This window comes from Phyllostomus discolor, chromosome 7 (assembly GCF_004126475.2).
Source record: "Phyllostomus discolor isolate MPI-MPIP mPhyDis1 chromosome 7, mPhyDis1.pri.v3, whole genome shotgun sequence".
In the NCBI taxonomy this organism is placed as follows: domain Eukaryota; kingdom Metazoa; phylum Chordata; class Mammalia; order Chiroptera; family Phyllostomidae; genus Phyllostomus; species Phyllostomus discolor.
In genome coordinates, this window is record NC_040909.2 from 129,054,233 (window position 1) to 129,075,297 (window position 21,065).

The 21,065-nt window shown below is 56.8% G+C and overlaps 1 protein-coding gene across 13 annotated transcripts in view; it reads right to left on the minus strand.

Moving 5' to 3' along the window:
• Positions 1 to 21,065, minus strand: part of MTSS1 (MTSS I-BAR domain containing 1) — a 133,435-nt gene that overhangs the window by 29,877 nt on the left and 82,493 nt on the right. For all 13 annotated transcript variants that reach the window (XM_036031398.1, XM_028533542.2, XM_028533543.2 and 10 more), the window contains exon 4: positions 802 to 886. In XM_036031398.1, the coding sequence (XP_035887291.1) occupies positions 802 to 886 (85 nt within the window). The remainder of the gene's footprint in view (positions 1 to 801; positions 887 to 21,065) is intronic.

Below are 21,065 nucleotides of genomic sequence, written 5' to 3' on the forward strand. Positions count from 1 at the left end.
AGAAGGAGGAGGGAAAGCAGCTGGATTTCATCACCTGTTATACCACGCTCTTTCTGCTGTAAACGTGTGGGCATTTCATTCATTTTTACAAAAACCCTTCAGAAATTGTTATCCTCATTTTACAAGGGCCAAGAGCCAGCTGAGGACGGGGGCCTAGGTGCTTCCTGCTGTGTCCTGTCCCCTGCCGGGTGGCCCCACCACGAGGGTCCGAGGCATTTCCCGTTAGCAGCCACTCACACAACTTGCAACCCGCAAAGGGGAACTGTGCAACCTGCTGAACTATGCCGATCTGCTCGGAAGACTGGCCGTTCTCATTCAAACACTGGTGACTCTGAGTCCCCATGCCAGTCCCCGCCGGTTCTCCCTGCAGACAGGAGGCTGACATCGTGCAGGGCTCCGAGCTCCCACTGTCCTCTGCAGTGGGCCCCAGGACAGCGGGGCCCACCTCCGTCTCCAGTGCCACAGCCCCTGTTCAGGAGACCCCTGCAGGGGGTGGGGCCCGGGGGTGGGGAGAGACCCACAGGAACACAGAGCAGACCCTCAAGGGGGGTTGTAGGCTCCACAAAGGCAATGACCTAGACCTCTGGCTGTCCGCTGTGTCCTCAGAGACCAGAGGCCCGACAGATACATCATCCATGAATGAGCAGAGCGATGGCTGTGATGGGAGGTGGGCTGGGGGGATTCCAGTGCTACGGGAAAACCAGTGCCGCTCACGGCAAGTCAGGCTGCACACCACCACGTGGTCTTAACCCGCAATCCGCAACGGCGGCGCGTGGCCGCAGGGCGCACCGGGCTCCTCACCTGGAAAACTGCCTCAGCTTGGCCTCGATGCTCCGGTGCCGCATGCACATCCGGGTGAGGGCGGAGCCGATCTCCCTGGTGCCCCCTGGGGAAGCAACAGAGGCAGCGTTGAGACAGGAGACAGGGCGGAGTCATTGACACACCGAAAAGAGAAGGGAGGGGTTTAAACACCAGCCAGGGTTCACCGCGTTGTAAAACCGGAGCCACCGCCTCGAAGACTGCTCGCCACACACATGCGTGTGCTCACGCTCACACACACACACACACGCACAGATATTTACGTTTGATGACATTTTTATACAACCACCAACACAAAGGTTCCCGTTACTACATACAATACCCTCTAACATTTTCTACTCCGTTGTTTTAAAATGCTGGTGGTGACCCAGAAATCGACTTCACGGCCCACTTCACGCATCAGTGACCCATGGTTTGAAAAAATACTTCCCAAGGAGGAGGGCCAAAACAGCGTCTGATATTTAGCGGAAAGCTGCGGTTGTTTTTCCGTCCTCTTCTGACAAAATAACCCTCTTAGCATTCTTTAGAGCAGCTAATAAGTCCACGCCGGCTAATTGTTTCAAGTATTCAGAGGCCAGCGAGGCTAAGGCAGAATGAAATAATAGGGCATTTTTTCACGGGTTTGGGTTACACCAGTGCAAGAGGTCCGTCCTCACACTCAGCAAATGTCGAAGGGAACTTCAGTGCAGTTCGATTTCCCCGAAATTCTCGCCAGACTTTTCCCTCCAGGCACACCCTGGTCTAAGATGACTCCCGAAGGCCCCTTCCTTCCGCCTCTTGGAAACAATGCTTGAATCAGCATTTACTTGGGCGTGGGGGAGGGAGGGGTGAGCAGGAGCTGCAGCTGGTAATCCCGCACCACCAGGGGAAAGCACAATTAATTATAAATGTTAGCAAAACACTAAGGCTCATGAAATCAGGAGGGGGGGGAAATGTCAAATACAGCACTATTTTTAGCCGACGAGGCCTTCAAGGGGGAGCCGCAGGAATTTATGGCAGGTTTAACCAAGTCGAATGAACAGGAGAAAAATTCCCTCCCTTATTAGTACTCGTGACATTATTATGGGTTAGACGCCCCCCCCCCCCCCCCGCCTTCTGGAAAGGCCACGGGGCTGTTTACGTTCCAACGATTTTCCACTTTATTCTGCCAAACTAACAGGTTTCCAGAACCAGAAAAAAAATACTAGGAATAATAGTGGTATTATATATTACCAGTTTTATATTTTATCTGAATCTGAAAAGAGCAAACGTCTAAGCAACTCCCTGAAACACGGTTTCTCAACCGTAACTCCGCTGAGGCAGGGGCCAGACGTTTCTCTGTGGGAGGCAGTCCTGTGCATCATCGGGTGCTCAGCAGAACGCCTGGTCTCTGGCTACTAGGGGTCCGCAGCAGCCCCCCATTGGGAATACCCCAAAATGTGTTCCTTGGGGAGTAAGAGCAATCCCCCGCCAAGTCAAGAAGCCCTGCTGTACGTCAACCTGCACCAGAACTGAATGTCACCTGAGGCTGACTGTTCAAAGGGCTAGAAGTCGGGAAAATGGCACCCCCTCGCTCCTGGCACCTGCCCCCACGCTCAGGCCTTAGGTACCGGCCTCAGCATCGCCATCTACCGCGGCTCACACCTCTGCGCCTGGAGAAACCAGCAGAGGGCGCTGCTTTCACATGAGCTGCGGGCCCCTCTGGGCTCCCTTACAAGTTCTCCTAAGCTTTTATTGCTTATAAAGCCAGGACAAGGAACACTTTCTCCCCAGGGAAATACCTCCTATTTTTCCTGGACCTTCATTTGATTAAAAGTTAATAACCTGGCCATGCAAGGAAATTGGCACACTCATTCACTGCTGGTAAACTAGTTCTTTTCTGGAGGAAAATTGGGCAGCATTGCCCCCTCCTTGACCCAGCAATTCTGCTCTGAGAAACTGAACACAGGAGATAATCAAGGAGGAGAGCAAACCCTTACCTATGGGGCTGGTCGTTGAAACGCTGTTCAGACCAGCGAAAACTAGAAACAAAAGCCCATTACAGGGAGCGGGTTAAATGACCATGTAACACTGCCACGGGATGGACGGAACGGCACGCAGGCAGCTGGACGCTGCAGGGCCTTGTGTGAGGTCACAGGAAGGTGAGTCACTTGCACAGAGCTTGAGACGTGTGGGGCTCTGGGATACGCCCTTCGCACGCACGAATGGGTCCGATTCTCGCAGCTCTCCTAGTTGTGTGGGTATTATCATTGCTCCCATTGTGCAGACAGGAAAAGTGCCTTATGTCAGTTGTTCAAGGTCACCCTGCTAGCAAACGGGATTCCTACCCAGGCGGCACCTCCGGAGTCTGTGCATTTCACCACTCAGCACCCAGCACTCGTCACAGGCAAAGGGCGGAGCCGAGAGCCCGGAACATGTCACCGAGCTTATATATCTCCCACCAGTATGGGTGTCAGGGCTTTACAGCCACCCTCAAGCTGTTGGTTCTTGAGCCTAGAACTACCCACTGGCAGCAGGGGACTCCAGCCCCGATCCTGGCTAAGCTACTCCAGACAGCTCACTGATGGACAGTCGCCGTGTGGGTCCCCCAAGCTGCGGTTTGCTTTCCACAGCACACTGCGGCTGTGGAAGGTCACCTCGGAGCTCAGTTCCCGCATCCCGTCTCTCTGCTTGTTATCGCTGTGACCTTCCCAGATACTGTCCATAGATGGTCACCCGTTATTCATCGTCCCCGGGAAAGCCCTCGGCTTCACAGAAACAGCTGCGCTGCGGTGTGAGAGCAAGCAGTTTCCAAACATGCTGCGTGTGCTGCGCCCCGGGGCCTCTGCAGCCTGGGGCACTCGGAGAGGAGGGGACAAAGAACCACGAAGAAAACTTCCCACTGCAGTATCTCCATCCAGCTGGGCATGAGGGCAGGAGACGGCAGATGACACCCCCCTCGGTCCCCAGGGGCCCTGCCCGTAGCATTACTGCTGATCCGAGCAACAGGGAGCACCCTAAAAATAGCGCTCTCTGTGACATGCTTAACAACGTCTTCTGTTCCTCCTGACCCTGGCTAAAACTTAAAAAAATAAATCAGCAGGTTTGAAAAAGCTTTAGAGGAACCAGGCTTGAGCGGCTGAGCCAGGGCAGACATCTGGAAGAGCTCCGCTGTGACAGCGCGAGCACGTGTGGAAGCTGCACAGCTGGCGGAGGCACGCTCAGCGCTTCCTGAGCGAGGACGAGACTGCACGTGCTTCCGCGCACCCTGCACCCGGCCCCAGCGCCCAACGAGGGAACCCGTGTGGCCACTGTCAGAGCAAACACCACCAGGCTGGCTGGACCTGGAGGCGGGACCAGGAACTGGGCTTTTATCTTCTGTTTCATCCATAAATATTGGTGCCTCTTCTATGTGCACACCACAGAAGATCCAAAATAAGTAAAAAATACATATGAGATTCTTACTATATTCGAAAAGGTCTATACTGACTCCAGGTCAGCCCGGAGAAACAACGATGGGTTCGTTTCCCACAGCTGCTGCGATGAACCGCCACTCCCTCCGTGGCTTGAAGGAGCACACATTTATTGTCTCAGCCGTCTGGCAGTCAGAAGTCCAGACTCTGTTTCACCAGGCTGAAATCAAGAGGCTGGGCAGGCTCCACTCCTCCCGGAGGCCCTCGGTTGGAAGCTGTTTCCTGACCTCCTCCAGCCTGGAGAGGCCGCCGCCCACCTCGGCTCCCGGCCCCTTTCTCGACCTCCCAAGCCAGCGGTATCACTGTTCACTCTTGGACTCTGCTCCTACTCGCTCCTTCTTAGGACCACACGGGAGGCACCAGGACAATCTCCCTATCTCAAGGTCCTTAACTGAACCACACCTGCAGAGCTCCTTTGCCACGTGAGGCACCCCAGTCCCACGTCTCGGGAGTGAGGACATGGACACCGCAGGGGACCACCGTTCTGCCCACCGAAGATGAGGGAACGCTGCTACTTCGGAGAGAGGGCAGAGGGCACAGTGGTCACATCTCCGGGATCCATTTGTCTTCAACGGTTAGTCTGGGCCAGCGACCTAAGTCCATCCCCTGTGGCAGTGACCGGTTCAGGGACGGGACAAGGATGGAGAGGAAGGTGTTGGAGGAGAGGCCCCTGGGGTAAATGTCCCCCCGGGTCTTAGAGAGAGACCCCAGAGGGTGTGAGCTGGAAAGCAGGCCACCCAGATGCTATAGTCGGCCATCGTCACGGCCATGGGGACACCTGCCTTAGGGGGAGGCTCACCCTAGGGACCAAAGACAGACAGAGCCTGGGTCCCCAAGTGGCCATGCTGGGCAGCCAAATGAACACACCCACAGCCTGCTCTGCCCCCGGGGTCTGGGGCTCCTGTTTTGCGAGAACATACACTTCCTTCTTTTTCAAGCTGCGCTGGTTCGGTTTCTTGCCAGTTCAACAAGGAAGGAGGAGGAAGGAAGGGTCAATGACCTCTCAGGCTTCCTCCGGGCACCAGGCGACAGTCACTTGTTGCTAAAATAAATTTAAGTCCACCGCTTGCTGCTGAGGGATGTACGAACACTTCATGGCAAAAATCTTAGTTCTTCTCAGTGTGGTGCATGGAAGCACTTTCTCCCATATCAAGCAAAGGCTTACTTACACACACACATACACACACATACATACACACTCACACAAGTAGCACAGAACCATGGCAATCTAACCTGGAGGATCTGCAAAGGAGACAACCAGTGGAAAGAAAGAAGCAGAAGTCCAGAGGCTCGCCCACCAACGTGTGCACACTGGGGCACAGGAAACACAAATTTGTAATGGCCTGCTGAGAGCTGTGTTAGGTTCCTGGGGGCTGCCGTAACAAGTGCTCCAAACCAGCTGGCTGAAGACAACCAAAACTGGGTCACCGCACAGCTCTGGAGGCTGAAATCAAGGGTACGGCAGGGCCTCCTCTGAAACCCCTACGCAAAGAACCCTCCCTCGCCTTTTCCTAGCTCTGGGGGTCACCGACCGTCCTGGGCTTGTGGACGCATCACGCCAGGCTCTGCCTCCATCTCCACGCGGCACAATCCCCGTGCGTCTGTGCTCACCCGAGACACGTGTGTCTGTGTCCAAAGTTCTCCTTGTAAAGACACCAGTCGTACTCAGTTAAGGACAACCCTAATGACCTCGTCTTCACTAGATTACATCTACAAAGGCCTTATGTCCAAGTAAGGTCGCATGCACAGGTAGCAGGGGTTAGGATTTTAACATATCTTTTGGGGGAACACAATGCACCCCGGGATAAGTATCTGCCTTGAAGTGATTCCAAAGACAGTGAGGACAAGGGCCTGCACTTGAGGGGCTCCCAGTGGGCTGAGGGGACGCCCACGAAGTGGTACAGGGCCCACGAGGTCGGTATTCCTGCCCCCACTTTATAAGGGGGGACGATGATACCTTGCCGAGGGCCCCAGGACTTTTTAAGTCGCAGAGCTAAGACCCCAGCCCTGAGTTCACGGAAACCAAAAGGCTCTTCCCTCCACGACAAGCTGGAGATGTTCCCAACCAAGGACAAGGAGGCACGTGAAAGTCGCAAGCAAAGTACAAACTGTTTAATGCCTGCTGGGGGGCCCATGGGGGAGGGGAATAATGAGGAGACTAGAGCCACTGACCCTCCCCCCCAAAAGTTTGACGTGGTCTCGTCCTTCAGACTGACACTTGCCACAGCGACTCTGCAGAAAGAGGTGGGACAGTGACATCCAGCCAGTGGCCCTGTCCCATCCCTCCATGCTGCCTCATTTGCAGGCGGCTCCCACATCCCCTCCCACTGGGGACTCAGGGACAGGCCCCCGCAGGGTCCACAGTGTGGCAGGAGGAGAACTAGAGCTGAAAAGAGGACCTGGCTGGCAGGCCGGCCTCTGCGTCGGAGAGGGGAGGGCTGGAGGAAGCAGGGCTGCAGCAGGGCCTGGGCCGAAGCGCACGGCTACAGTAACCCACCGCACCTCCTGGCGGCCCCTCCGAGGGCGGACGTTGCTGGAAGGCTGCTGAGGAGCTGGGCAGCCCGCTGGCCAGGAGCCTGCTCTCTGAACCCCTGCAGGAGATGGGTCCAAGGGACAAGGGACAGTGTCACCCACAGCAGGGTCTCGCGACCTCGGCACGGCTGACGTTTGGACCAGGCCCCTCTCTGTCACGGGGGCCTCCCTGTGAGTGGTGGGGGGGCTTTGCAGCCTCTACACTCTGGATGCCGGTAGCACACCCCAAGTCATGATGACCCGAAATGTCTCCAGACACCATCAAAAGTCCTCTGGGTGTGAAACTGCCCTTTTTGAGAACCACAGGCCCAGGAGAACTTGTGTCTGTCCCCTAAGTGGGGGGGGGGATGTGCTGCTGATTCTGGCCCCGTACCTGGGGAAGCCACACCTGAGACGCCCAGCTGTTAACGGCAGCAGGCCTGTGCGCACACGGTGCAGCGCTACAAGAGGCTGTAACAAGCTCGCTGCCCACCCCCAGCTTCGGAAGCAGAGGTAACATAACAGGCAACTCCTGCTCGCCTAACGGAGCAAATATGCCACTTGCCATTAAAGAAACATCCATTTCAAAACACACGAGAGACATTCCCCACAAAGTCACCAGGCACCACTCCCTCCCTATAGCCTCAGGGACACAGGAGTGCAACCAGGGGCAGCTCTCGCTCCAGTCCGAAATGTCGGAAATACCCAGACAACCAGGAGAGGCCGCCCGAGGGGCCCTTGTCGGGCAGGGGCTCGGGCGCACCCATCATCAGCCAAGTCCTGCCGGGAGGCAGAGGCCGGAGCAATTAACTCAGGCTGGGCTGGAGCGTCTGTCCACACCGATGCGCTGGCCACCATACAATGGCCCACACTTCTCCCACATCCAGCATAGCCCTTCTCCAAGGGGCAGGCTAACGAGTACAAGGAAGGAAAGTTAACCTCACGAAGGGCAGCTTCTCTGGAAGACAGAACCGTCCCTTCTCCCCACACGTCTCAGGAAACTGCAGCCGAGAAGGGGCGTCCGGAGGGCCCGCAGGGAAGAATGTGCTTGTACATAAGGTCACGCATCAATGGAGTGGTCGCCTGACGGACCTCAACGCTGCAGCACCGGGAGGTTCACGGTCAAGCTGCCGCAGGGAGCCTCGGTCACCCGGTGCCCCGCGCCGTCAAATCAGGCAGGCAGCCATCGGTGGTTAGCTCACTTTGAAAGGTGCCCCCCCAGAGTTCTGGACTGTTGTCTGTTTTTGTACTGCAAAGCTCAGGACACTTGTGCCACCAACCTCCTCCAGCAAAGGCCAGAAAGGAAAGGCACCGGGGTATCTGGCGCTGGGAGCCATCAGGGACCCCTCAGGGCCACACCTGCCACAGCCTGCAGGAGGCTGTGGTACTGCGGGTTCACCACAAGGACAGGGTATCTCTCTCCTTGCCCTCGAGTCCCTGCCCTCTGAGAGCTCATCTGTCTCGAAATGTCAAGTGTCCTTATCACCTTGGCAGTGGGCTGGGGGACGGCCCTGGCACCGCACAGCAGAAACTGCCTCAGCGTGCATCAGCTGCCGCTCCGGCCGGGCCATCTGCTGCCCTGGGATGTCTGCAGCCGGCGCTCCACATGGCTAACATGCCACACACACGCCAGTGTCACGCTTGACCAGGAGGCCAACGCCCTACTTCTGCCATCTCCCTGGCGCGTTTCGGGATGCTTTAATTTTACGACTTTAAGTGATGGCACATGGACTTCCCAAGGGAGAGAAAAGGGTCTCAAAATGCCACCTGGATGGCAGCCTCAATTCTAATAAGAAAGGAGGGGCTCAGTTCTTAGACCTCAAAAAGCTTCACAAGGATGCCCTAGCTAACACATAGTTGGTCCAAGGGTTAAGTCCACACGGCCACTAGGTGGACCACTGTAGCCAGACCGACGGAAGGATGGGCCACTAAAGACCACGTGGGCACGCCAGGCAGGGCTGCCAGCTGGCCCTCTGCTGGAAGCAGGCATACCCACTCAAGGTTCCATGAAGTGGACCCTCCAGGTGACCTCAGGCTGGAGTAAATGACCTTCCTCCTCCTATGGGAGAAGTGATCTCGGCTGAGATGCTGGAGAAGGAGATGGGACGGCATTCCCCTGTGCCACAGACGCTGGAAAAACACGGTTGCTGTCAAATCACCGTGCTCTGAGCGGAGGCGACAGCCCCTGGCCTCACACAACGTACGTCTCATCCAAACTCGGAAGCAATGGCTTTCCGGGTGACCTCAGTGCAGGAAGGTGCCTTAGAAAACTCAGGAGGCCCTGAGCAGCAGTTGCTTGCTGGCCCGGCGTCCCAATTTTGCCTCGAAGTGGCGGAGAGGCTCCAGGTGATTTCTCGGGAGCGCCGCGCTCGCTGCCGCTTCCCCTGTTCGAGGAGAAGCATCCTTGCTCTTCGCTGCGTCTGGGCGGCAGCTGGTCCCCGTCAGGGGCACTGTCGTTTTCGTTAAAGGTCAGAGAAGGCGCTCAGGATATTAAGAACATCAAATTAACAAACTATGTTTCTTCTGGCTTCATCAGCATTTTATTTCTGTCCTTGGGCCTGGAGCGATGGACAGCTGGGAGACAGTGGCATCCTAGGACACCCTGTGTTTGTTTAACTACGGGGAGGGGAGGGAGAGAGAAGGGGGGAGGGAGGGGGAAGGGGGAGGGAGAGAGGATTTCCTGGAATCACGGTTACCACACAGAGAGCATTTACCACCTCACACCTGCCCCGTAACCTCGCTCCACTCGGCACTGAGCAGCATCCAAATGCCCTATGTCAGCCGTGAAAATGGCTTCCATCTACCCAAACATTTTTGTGTGTGCTATTTAGATCACCTAAATGTTCTTGCAACAAAGACACAACTTAATTTCAAGGAACCTGGCCAGTGAGGACCGCGAGCAGTATTTTAAGCAGTGGGAAGATCTGTCCCTTGGTCCTCATGGGGCTTTATAGGATAAAAGTGTAAAAAAAAAAAAAAAACCCCAAAAACGTAAAGCCTTTTTCAAAAAATAACAACAAAGGAAGCACAACTTCCCTTCTCGGCAGTGCCAAGCCCCACAGCCCGCTTCAGTATCGCAGGAAGAAAAAGCACGTGGAGTTTCCTGCTCCCGAAGCTGTGCTGTCAGCTGCTGCATGTGGCTGAGGTGTGGGGGGCAGCCGGTGTTCATGGGCACAGCTGACAGTGCGTGCTCAGCGAACGCTGGGTCTGCTCTGGGGAGACACCCCTGTGCCCACACTCGGGGTTGGGGGGGCACTGCACACTGTGATCAGCTGACAGTCTCCTGGCCAATCTCACACGCCCCAGCCTCTCCCACTTCACGACTTTCCAAAAAGCAGAGAAGAAATTTTTTTAAAAACCCACACACAGTCCTAGCACCATCTGGTGGCCTCAGCCCAGCAGGCACGAGATTCTGGCTGCGCGGTCCTGGCAGCCGCGCAGACCGATACTCCTCTCCCTTTGTTGCTGTTTCAGAAGCAAAGCGAGAAGGGTAATACGGGAACACAGAAACACGGACGCGCTCACACTCTGGGGAACCCAGCGCGGGAGCACACGCCTTCTGACGGCGGCTCTTCCCCGCCCTCGTTGCCGATGGAACGGCGCCTGGTGGAAAAGCACCGTGGGGGTGTCACCCGGGAAACGCCGCTGGCTCCCCGACATCTGCCACCGTGAACGCCCACCTCCAGGGTCTTCCTCTGCCACACGGGCGCGGAAGGATGCTCCTTCCAGAGCCAGACTGGGGCGGCTGGAGGACGCCAACCCGTGCCAGCAGAGCAGATGTGGGCTGATGTGCAGAACCTCCCGTCCCCTCGGCGCAGGAAACTGAACCGTCAGGCAGATAAAACGCTCACAGCCACGGACTGGGGCACCATCCCCCAGGCAGCCGTCAGGGGAGGTCGGACAGGTCAGAAAGTGGCCTGATGAGTATGGGAGCAGGTCAGGGCAGTTCGTGTGTGAGGGGTGGGAGGAAAAGGTGGGTGCACGGACCTGCCCCAAAGGGATGACACCCCAGAGAGCGAGTCCTCTGGCTCTGCTTCTGCTGGTGGCCAGACCCTTTGTGACGAACAGTTTATCCGCAAATCCTCAAGTACCTAAATCAGGTTACCTTCGTGCGTCGCTGGCCTAAGAACTACTCTGTTCCTTGAAGGGCCTTCTGGGGGACCTTTCCCTTCCCAAGGGGAAGCTTTGGCTAAAGCATTCGTTCTGACTTTTAGGCAACACTGCCCTGAGCTCGATGAGACTGAACAAACCAAAAACTCGGCCATGGGAAACAGCATCTCCCAGGTCTTTGGGACAGAACTGACCTCTAATTCCAGCCACCGAATACCACCTGGAAACTCACGATTGTCACTAGGTCACTGTCACCCTACGTGGAAACGGCACCAAGGCCCCTGGTGGTACTTGGTGAACCACGTGGGGGGCCATAGATGGCGGAAACATAACTGCACGCCTTGCGTCCACCTGCCGAAGCACCAACGCACGTGTGTATAAACACACACACACACACACACACAACCACCCTCGAGCCCCACCAGGACAGGACGTGCCTGCCTCCTTAGTCGCCCCCGCCAAGCAGCACCAAGGGCAGCTCCTCCCGAGGTCCCAGTCACCACAGAACCCTGAGACGGATGCGTGCGGGTTCTCAGGGAACTCCCAGGGAGAGATGTTTGTCCGGACCAGGCCTGGAGGAGGCTGAGCCCGGGCACTGCTGGGCAGGAACCACATGTCATGTGGTGAGAGCCAGTGCACGCTACGAGGTCGGGGAGCCCCTGAACCCCACCTGTTGTTGCGGGTGCTGCCGTGAGGCGCGGCCTGGCCCTCGGGGAAGCCTTCCAGACCCAGGCACCGGTTCACACGGCCTCCAGCTGTCTCCAGACGCCACCCATGAGGGGGCGGTCCCACGGCAACAAGGTGCCCTGGGCGCTCTCCTGGGTGCTGATGTCCATGCGGTCCCTGCCCCTCAGGGCACCACGCCCCAGATGGCCTCTGGACACCCCCTGCATCTTTTGACAGCCGCTCTGGGCCCTGCTCCCTGACGCCACCACCCTGAACCAAGCTTACCGGCTCGTTTCATATGAGAGGCAGAAAAATTTTAAGGGGATATTTTTAAGACTCCAGGTCACTTAGTGCCTTATAATTTCTCCCATCCCCAGAGGAGAATTTGAAAAGATGAAAATGCTTGGCATGGCCGACTCTGCTCTCATTGGTCTCAGACCCCCAAAAGGGCTTATTCCCACAGAAACAGATTGGACGTGAGGATGGCCCCGGTGAGCAAGCGTCTTCCCAGAACACCACCATGCAGCCCCCCGGGATTTCCACCGGTGCCCCCCTTAGGAGCCCAGCACTCACGTGGGGAGGAACCCAGCAAACCATCCTGACAGTCCTTAATCAGCGAACCTACTGCAGCTCGAGGCAGGAATTAGCTCCTGCAAGAATTAGCATTAACTTGGCGTCCATCCTACAGAGGTGACATTGTATCACCACAAACCAGCGGTGACAACCGAGGGAAGACAGAAGCTCAAAGCCGCTCCCGACCAGGAGGCAGAGGACAAACAGGCACAGCCCCATCACAGAGGAAGGAGCCGCCCTCCCCCGCTGTGGGGCCGTTGGCTGAGTTTCCAGAGACTGCACTGCACTCGGCCACAGGAAATGGCTCGGCCAGTGGCCATGGAGGGCTGGGGGCGGGGGACGGATGGCTCTCTGTCAGAATAACTGAGAAGACAATCCCGCAGCCCGTGAGATGCTGGTTTATCTTAGGGGACAATTACCCAGCTATCACAAAGCTGAAACTGACCTTCCAGAGAGAAATTTAGGCATCAGGATTATCTGGTCCCAAGCAAGAAAAGAGGAAAAACAATGACATCTGAGTGACTTCAAGTTGAGAGAGAGAGACAGAGAGAGAGAGAGGGAATGTGTGTGTGTGTGTGTGTGTGTGTGTGTGTCCACGAGAGAGACAGAGGGACACAAGCGAACCCGGGGCGGGGACAACACTAGGCCACCACATTAGCACTGAACTGCACCCAGCCTGCGGACGAGCACTCCAAGCAGACTGATGACTGTTGGAAAGGGTAAACCCAATTTTCTCATTATTTAAGTTCAATGGGACCCATCCAGCAGAGGAAGTAAACCCACGACAGCCCCCATCCAGGCGCGGATGCCCCGCCGGACAGGCAGACGAATCCTCCACGCAGGCCACGCGCCCGGTTCCGCTCCTCGGAGGGCAGGGCTGGGTGCTAGTTCGGAAGGCAGCCCTCGGGGGCGCTTCTGCAGCCCCGAAGGCTGGCCTGATGCCCGAACACAGGAGTGGACGTTAATAGACCACGCTGGCTATGCATCTACACCCGGGTCCCAGCTACACCACCTCTCGGCCAGCTCAGAGTGACCCGGCTACGCTACGCCGCCTCTCAGGGTTCTGGCTGGACATCCCCCAGTCACTGGCCGGCTGTCCCCCCAGCCAACGGCACAACCTGGCACCCACTCTGAACCTCAGCTTCCTCACCTGACAGCACCTCCCCCACGGAGCTATCGAGGGTCAAGCAAGATGACCCACGTGGGCTGCTGAAGACCAGGTGCCATGCACAGGGGGAGGGCACTCAACAGACACTCGTTATCACTGAGCTCGGAACACTTACACCCACAGCCGTGGTTCCAGCCCCTTCCCTGTCTCCGTGGGCGTGGCCTCACACAAGACTCTCAACTGAACCTGCTTTAGGGTTCACGCCCCACCTCATTCCCAGATGCATCGGCATTTTCTACTAGTACCTCACCCATAGCAAAACGTATACAATGATTGATGAGGAGGAGGGGTCCTTGCCTTCAGAGACAGCCACGGGAAGTCCCTCCTACCGTCGGGGGCTGCTGTGCCCGGCTGCGCAGGTGGTGCACAGTGTGGATCCAGGGCACGCCACTCCCTCCGGCAACTCCTCGTGGGCACCCTGAAGTCTGGTTTCCGCCCCCGTCAAATCCAGAATGCGATTTCAGGGGAATCTGAGTCACAGCCCCGCCAGCTCTGCTGCCCCCTCTTCCTTTCGTCTGTTGGCAAACTTTGAAACAGACTATCACTCTCAGGAAAGGCACAGCTCCTGCCCGAGACAGCCGGAGGGAGGAGCGGGGTGGTTATCTGAGACTGAAACCTCATTTAAATGGAGCTCAAGTGCCAACACCGATGGCCCACCCCATTTAATTTAAAAATCCAACATTAAGCCCCAACCCGTGCGGCTCAGTTGGTTGGGCATCGTCTCGAGGGGCAAGGAGTCGCTGGTTCGATTTGTGGTTGGGGCGCATGCCTGGGTTGCAGGTTCAGCCCCTGGTCAGGGCACAGGCAGGGGCAGCCGATCAATGTTTCTCTCCTTCTCTTTCTTCCTCCCTCCCCCCCTCTCTAAAATAAATAAATTAAGTAAGTATTTTCAAAACATCAAACATTAAGTTCTCAGAATGAGGATGCGATAGCACATGCTCTCATTTCTGGGTGGGTGGGTAGATGGTAAATTTTACAGCACGTGCATTTTCCCACCACTAAAAGTGAAAATTACAAGAACCTCCACGGCTCTCCATGATCTGGTCACACCCTTGCTCTGGGGCTGGTTCTGGAGGAGACACCAAGGACAAAACAAAAACGTGACTCCTGCCCTGGCTGGCATAGCTCAGTGGATTGAGCGCGGGCTGCGAACCAAAGTGTCGCAGGTTCGATTCCCAGTCATGACACATGCCTGGGTTGCAGGCCACAACCCCCAGCAACCGCACATTGATGTTTCTCTCTCTCTCTCTCTCTTCCTCCCTTCCCTCTCTAAAAATAAATAAATAAAATCTTTAAAAAAACAAAAACGAAAATGTGACTCCTGCCCCGACCAGGTCCAGCCTGGAAGGCCCCAGGACAAGTCATGCACCATCACAGGATCAACTGCTGAGTCTGACGCCCTTCCCTGCTCAGCTCCCGAGACACTGGCAACACAGGCCCCGGGGCCTTTGGCTTTCGGGGTCCCCCCATCCCTCTCCAGTGTCGCTCTCCCACTTGTCACCACCGGAGGGGACGGTGCCGCAGACCCTCCCAGCCCTAGGCCCCACCTGCCTCCCACGGAGGCGGGAAGGCAGTGTCCAGTTTCCCAGTGCAGGGCGCAGGGAACGCGGACCGAATACGGAAACGCTCCACACCAATATGCCAAGAACTCTCGAAGCTCTGCTGTGACTCCGTCGGAAGGCACATCGCAGGCTTGAGCGTGCGACCGATTAGGGTCATCCCGCCATGAACTGCAAGACTGAGCAGAGCTCATTTACACTGGGGGGCGGCTGGGAAGCTGTGGGGGGTTAGGACACTGGCCCAGCCACCTCCTCGGATGTCTGTGATGCTGCTGCAGGTGCGCTGGCCTCAGGCAGAAAGACGCCCCAATCGTGTTGCTCTGCTCCGTGACATGGCCCCCCCAGTACACCTGACACACTGCCCGTAGCTCGATGCCGTGACTCAATCCCTAAAAGCCAGGCGGGGACCATGAGAGGCACCCACAAATCAGACCAGCCCTGCTGCCAGTCTCTGGCGTCCTGGGGGAGTCGGACACACAAGCAAACGGGAGCCCTGCGTGTCACAGGTATCACGGTAGAGCAGGGGACCCAAAAGGAAGAACAGGACGGGAGACAGATCCTGTGAGTCCTCCACCCCCGAGCCTCTAACCAATCCCCTTTCTGAGTCTGAAGTGATTGCTGCCGCTACAAAGCAGACCCTTGACTGATAGGATCCTTGAGAGGGAGCTCAGCCCTTGAGCGATGAGGCAAGGTGCTTACTTAGTGCTGAAATCCTGATGGCTTTTTCATTCCAGACTCGGAGTTCCTTTGGAAAGTAGGGACTGAAGATTAAACAATCAGATTAGCTAGCAGAAACGCACCCCTAAGGACTAGCATTTTATCTGCCCGCAGGCCAGTGACAAACCCCAGTGTTTTTTCAATTAGGATTATGTAAGCGGGGAGCCCACAGCTGGAAACACTGTCAGCCCAGGGAGAGAGGGCAGGCCGTCTCTCCCCAGCACGCAGAGTGGGTCGGACTTGCGGTCCGTGCCTGAGGTTCCTCCCAGGGTCCCCTCCCAGAATGCTGGTGGCTGACGACTTTCAGGCAGGCCGGGCGTCTCTTCTTTGCCCTTGGCAAAGGCTTCCTCCTCGCCGTACGGGGCGGTGACGTGGGCGCCAGGCAGCCCGGAGTCACCGGGAAGCCGGCAGCTGCCTCCCCAAGGGAGGCAGGGACTCCACACCTCTCTCTGCCACTTCCAGAGCCAGCACTCGCCGAAGGGCCAGCAGGGGCCCCACGAGCTCCCTTCCAGGCCCAGAGCAGACCGTTAGGCCCCAAGGCCAGGAATCCTTTGCCTTCCTTTTCCAGGCCAGCCAGTGATGAAAGACCTGACACTCAGCTCTTCCCGTTCCTTACGAGTAAGAGAAGCAGGGCAGCGGGCAGGGCCTTTGAAAAGTCACCGGGGACTTGGAAGGAACCTCACCTCAGTCAGAGATCTGCGAAAGGATCATTTTCTAGGCAGCAAAGCTCTATGTTGATGGGAGATGTCTCCTGAAGAAAACAGGTCCCGCTCTGACGGGGTGGGGGTGGGGGAGCAAGTGCAGGGGCTCAGCACAGATTCTCCCCACCCCCAGCCCCGAGCGCCCCCAGAGCTCACCCGTCCAAACACGCCACTCGAGATCAGGGCTCACCCTAATTTTAGGGACCTCAGAGATCCGAAGAAGTCAGTGGGCAAAGTTCCCCATGACATTGTACACTTGTTTGGGGCAGCAGGCTGGTACCAGGCAGTCTACACTTTGTTTCTAACAGCTCGAGGCGTGCCCGTCCACATTCCCGTCCCTCCCATCACGGAGGAGGAAATGATGCAGAGAAAATGTTTCACTGCGAGAGGTGGCCTGGCACTGTCGCCTCACCCCCCCCAACTCTTTTTGGAAGGGGGATTCTTTACATGGGCTGTGCATGATTTCTCAGTCTTGTGTCAAGTATTATGTGAAAGTATTCCTTCCAGAGTTCTACCTAAATACCTCTTACAATAACATTTGCTAAGCTGCCTGTGAACAGAGAGGGCGGTTAACCTGCCCTACATCACACAGCTACTGTGCAAGGCAGCTGGGAGTCAGACCGGGCTGTGTGCCTCCAATGCCCATGCACCTTCTAACCCGTCTCGCCGCTCCTCCAACCTAAATTCGCAGGCTGCTGCCCGGTCTCAGGGGATGCTGAGGCCTGGTTGCCACCCTCCGTGGACTGATTTTTCACAAGTGACTGGACAAGCGCCCACCGCACACCCTCTGTTTCGCAACAGTGCTGGCCTTCGCTCATGCGAAAAGGGAGCTGCCGTTGCATCACCCCGCACTATCACGGGAGAGATTTCCAAAGGCGATGTCAACAGGGCGAATGTTCGTCTTTGATCCACCGCTGACAACACTAATCCTTGGACAGCCAGCACAGCAGACTTGGTGGCCCTGCTACTAAACCCAGGCTCGCATTTTACGCATTGTGACGGGGCTGGAGGTGGCAAAGAGGGGCCGGAGCCCAAGACCATCCCTTTCCTTCCAAGGAGCCGCCAGCCATGGGGGTCTCCTTCACATGCCTCCCCCAGACCGGCTCTGTGTGGGCCCTCTTGTTGGCAGTGCCACAAACACGGGGCGAGAAGAAGGGCCTCCCCTGACCCAGGGAAAAAGAGAGAAGACAACCAACGTAAAAAGCACCAACTCACGAGCATGCTGAAGCATGGGCCTAAGGAGCAAAGGAAAGGGCACAGAAATGGAGTGTGGTTTCGGACACGCACGGACCTCCGCACACCCCCAGGTCCTCTGATGGTGACGGGTTTCTACCGCGTGGGGGGCGGGCGGCTGGAAAGTGGAAGGACGCCGTGCTTTGCTCCAATGATCTGGACCGATGTCTGCTCAGTTTCTCTCGAATGTTCTCCTACACGGTCCATGGGAGGGAACCGGCATTCACGGGAGGAGGACTTCGCCCGACTCTCACGGAGTCGACGGGCATTCAAGTCAACAGACAAAAAGGCAGAGCTGCGAGTGCTCTTTTGAACTGGCACCTGAGAGTCTTTGTGGGAAACAGTATCGACACCAGCTGCTGACACCAGGTGCGCTCCAGGTGACGGGCGTCCTGGCAGCTCCCACGCGCCCCGTCCTCCCTTCCACCGGTCTCGTGGCTCCTGCACACGCGGCTCCCTCCTCGGGACACTGCCCTTCCTGCTGGCTTCCGTGCACCCTCGTAACCCCGCGGGGGTGCCACCCGGGCCGGCAGCACTCCCAGAGCTCCGCCTCCAAGGGCCCTCCTCCCTGCTGAGCCAGGCCCCCGGCCCCCGTCCTCTCCCGATGGTCACACTGTCCTGCCACGTTTGTCTCTCCACGCAGGCAGGACTCCTGTCCACCGCCTCACAGTGTCTGGCACAGGCCTCAGTCAGGAAGATCTGCTGAATGATGGAAAACTGGGAGGAAGAAATGCACTACACGGCGGGGCGGTGGCAGGGGGGTGTCATTAACGAGAACAGGAATGCAAACAACGTCACACAAAACAGACAATCCGTCTTCCCAGACGTGAATGAAAAAGGTTTGTGAAATCTCTAGCTGGCCAGGTACACAAGGATCACAGGAGTCAGGCTCCTGACTCTGGTCGCAGGGCCCAGCTTCCGTGAGGTGCAGGGAACACGCACCCGCCTTGCGCTGACTCGAGCACGTCGCCGACGCTCCCTGTCCTGGCCGACGTCTCTCCCTCGGGAGTCATCCATCGGCTGCCTGCCTGCTCTGCTGCTGGAGAGTAACAGCACACGAATCACAGCCGAGAGGTTTTCTCTCCACTGCTCCAACCCTCGCCCACGCGTCACCCCCAACAGATGCAGAGGAGCTGGGGGGCTGGGGGTTCCTGCCCAAAAGCTGAGCACTTTTGTCCTTGGGGAAATGGACCGTGGTCGTCTCCTGAAAGGACAGCGTCCGCCCCTCCCTTCTTGACCAGGCGTCCGTAGAGGGCGTCGGACTAACGCTAACAACTCCCAAGGGTGTCCAGCAAGGCCTCGGCACACGGTGGACTCTCAAACCATTTCATCACTGGTCTCTTACCAACATAAACCGAGTGTCAGCCTCACGCCTTCACTTTCGAGGCCTCAACTCCTTGCCCCTGAGATTCCCACCAGACGGAACAGGATGATGTACTTTTTTAGAAGTCACGGTCAAAGCCATTTTTATTCCTAGGGTCATAAAGCGAGGGTCTGACCCTGGTGGGAGGGCCGTCATGCCAGAGGCAAGGGCAGCTCTACCTGTGCCTACAGCAATGACACGGTGAAGGAGGGAGGAATCACGAGAATTTCCAAACACCTTCTCTTCTCCCTGCGTGACAAACTAGGTGAATGGGCGGAGCCACAGAATGTCGATGCCCCTCACCCAGCTGTGCCGGCACAAAAGCAACTGCGTCTTGAATGACTAGACATTCCAGAGAATTCGGTTTCTCCTATTGAGCACGGCTGTCTAGTTCAAAAGCCATCCTCACCCACATTCCAGCCCCTTCCCGGCATCCCTCTGGAGAATCAAGACAAGGGAAAGCCGAAAACAAAACGAAACAAAACCAAACAAAAAAGGAGTGCAGTGCCTCCTGATCACCTGGAATCCCTTTACCCATAAAGGAAACGTCTAATAAACTGTCTCCCTCCCAACGCGGCCCTTCCTTCCCATTCCCCACCCAAACCCACAGGGAGAGAAGACAATGAGGCCACTGTGATCACCATGACTCTGACCTTTAAATGTTTAACCAGGGACCTATTTCTTAGGGGCCAGATAAATAGGCAGGTGATTGGTTTTCAACATGAATCACAATATCCCCACAGTGAAATAATTCAATTAAATATTTAATGACCTTCAGTTAGTCTGAGGCCCTGTTCAGGAGCGGGCCTTGTTAGCACAGTGGGCTGAGGTCTCTGGGGTGAGGAAGAGACCAGCCCCCCCGCCCCCCAGGAGGAAGCGGAGCGCAGGGGAGGGCAGCCGGCGCTCAGCCCGGAGCTGGAAAGCCAGGCTCAGGGGCGGGAAGACATGCATCACCACGCCGGGGCTCTGCCTTCCCGCTCACGATGGGGACACAGGCTACGTCCTCTCACAGACCGGTCCTTGTCACCCTCCCGGAGAAGTCCTCAGTAACCCCTGGGGAGTCACAAAGATCCGCAAGGGGGCTCTTGGCACGGAAGTGTAGGTTCCCGGTGTGGGTTGGGTTTTGTTTCTCTGGCCATACTCTTGGTTGAGACGCCCCTTCTGGTCCCGAGAGAAGAAGGGGAGGAGGCTTAAGGCAAGGCCCGAGTCCCGTCCCTGCAGGAGAGTGGGAGCGAGTCAGTCCGGGTGCCGTTGTCAGCCCGTCCAGAAGCTGCTGCGGCCTGGGCACCAGAGGCAGCACCAAGTGGCATCTGATCCGGAGAGCTGTTCCAGCTGGGGGGCTCCCACCTGCCGCAGAGCACGGCCGCCCCACGGAGAGCGATCAGCTGCAACTTCCCTGCTGTCCTCCGAACTCACACAAATGCCACCCTCTCTGACCAAGGGGTCCCACAGGGGACCGGCGGGCATGACTGCGTGTTCGTCCTATCTCCCCAGACAGGCTCCGCTAAGGTATGGACCCATCACCTGTGTGAGCGACGTGGAAAGGCTACCATTGCTGGAAAATGGGATCAGGCTCGGTTCTGTGAAAACCACCTTTTCTTTTTACCGAACATAAATATGGCACCCCAAAGAGGTGGGCGCCCGACCCTCTCCCAAAACAACTCGTCTGCATGGTGAACTTCTGCTGAATTAACAAACTGGCCCCAAAGAGTGAAACACCCAGTTTAAGCATCTGATTTTAAAACCAAACAAAAACAAAGAGCAGCTAAAACACGGAAAGTATCTTCTGAAATAAAATTGCCATGTCAACCTTCCCTGGAAAGGTAGAAAGATCGCTTCCTCTCTCCTTCGGGTGACTTGGTCAGGGCTGGTTAAACTGGCTTAAAACAAAGCAGGGAGAGTCCCCTGCAACCCCCACTGAGACATGCTAGTCAGCACTCAAGCCCCCATTCAAGGGCTGTCACTGTGCAAAGACGTGTACCGGACAGAACTCGTCAGGCCCTGCCCTCAAGGCCGGGATCCCAGAGTCGAAGAGCAGGGCCCGTGCGTACGGTATTCACCAGGCGCTGCTCGAGGCTCCAACCCTCGCTGCACACAAGGCTCCAGCCCGCACAGCGTGCAGGGGGCAGGAGAGAGAGCACCATCTTTTTGAGGGGGGCGGGGCCATTACTGGAAGATCTCCACCCGGTTGTGAAAGGGGGGGTGGTGAGGGCG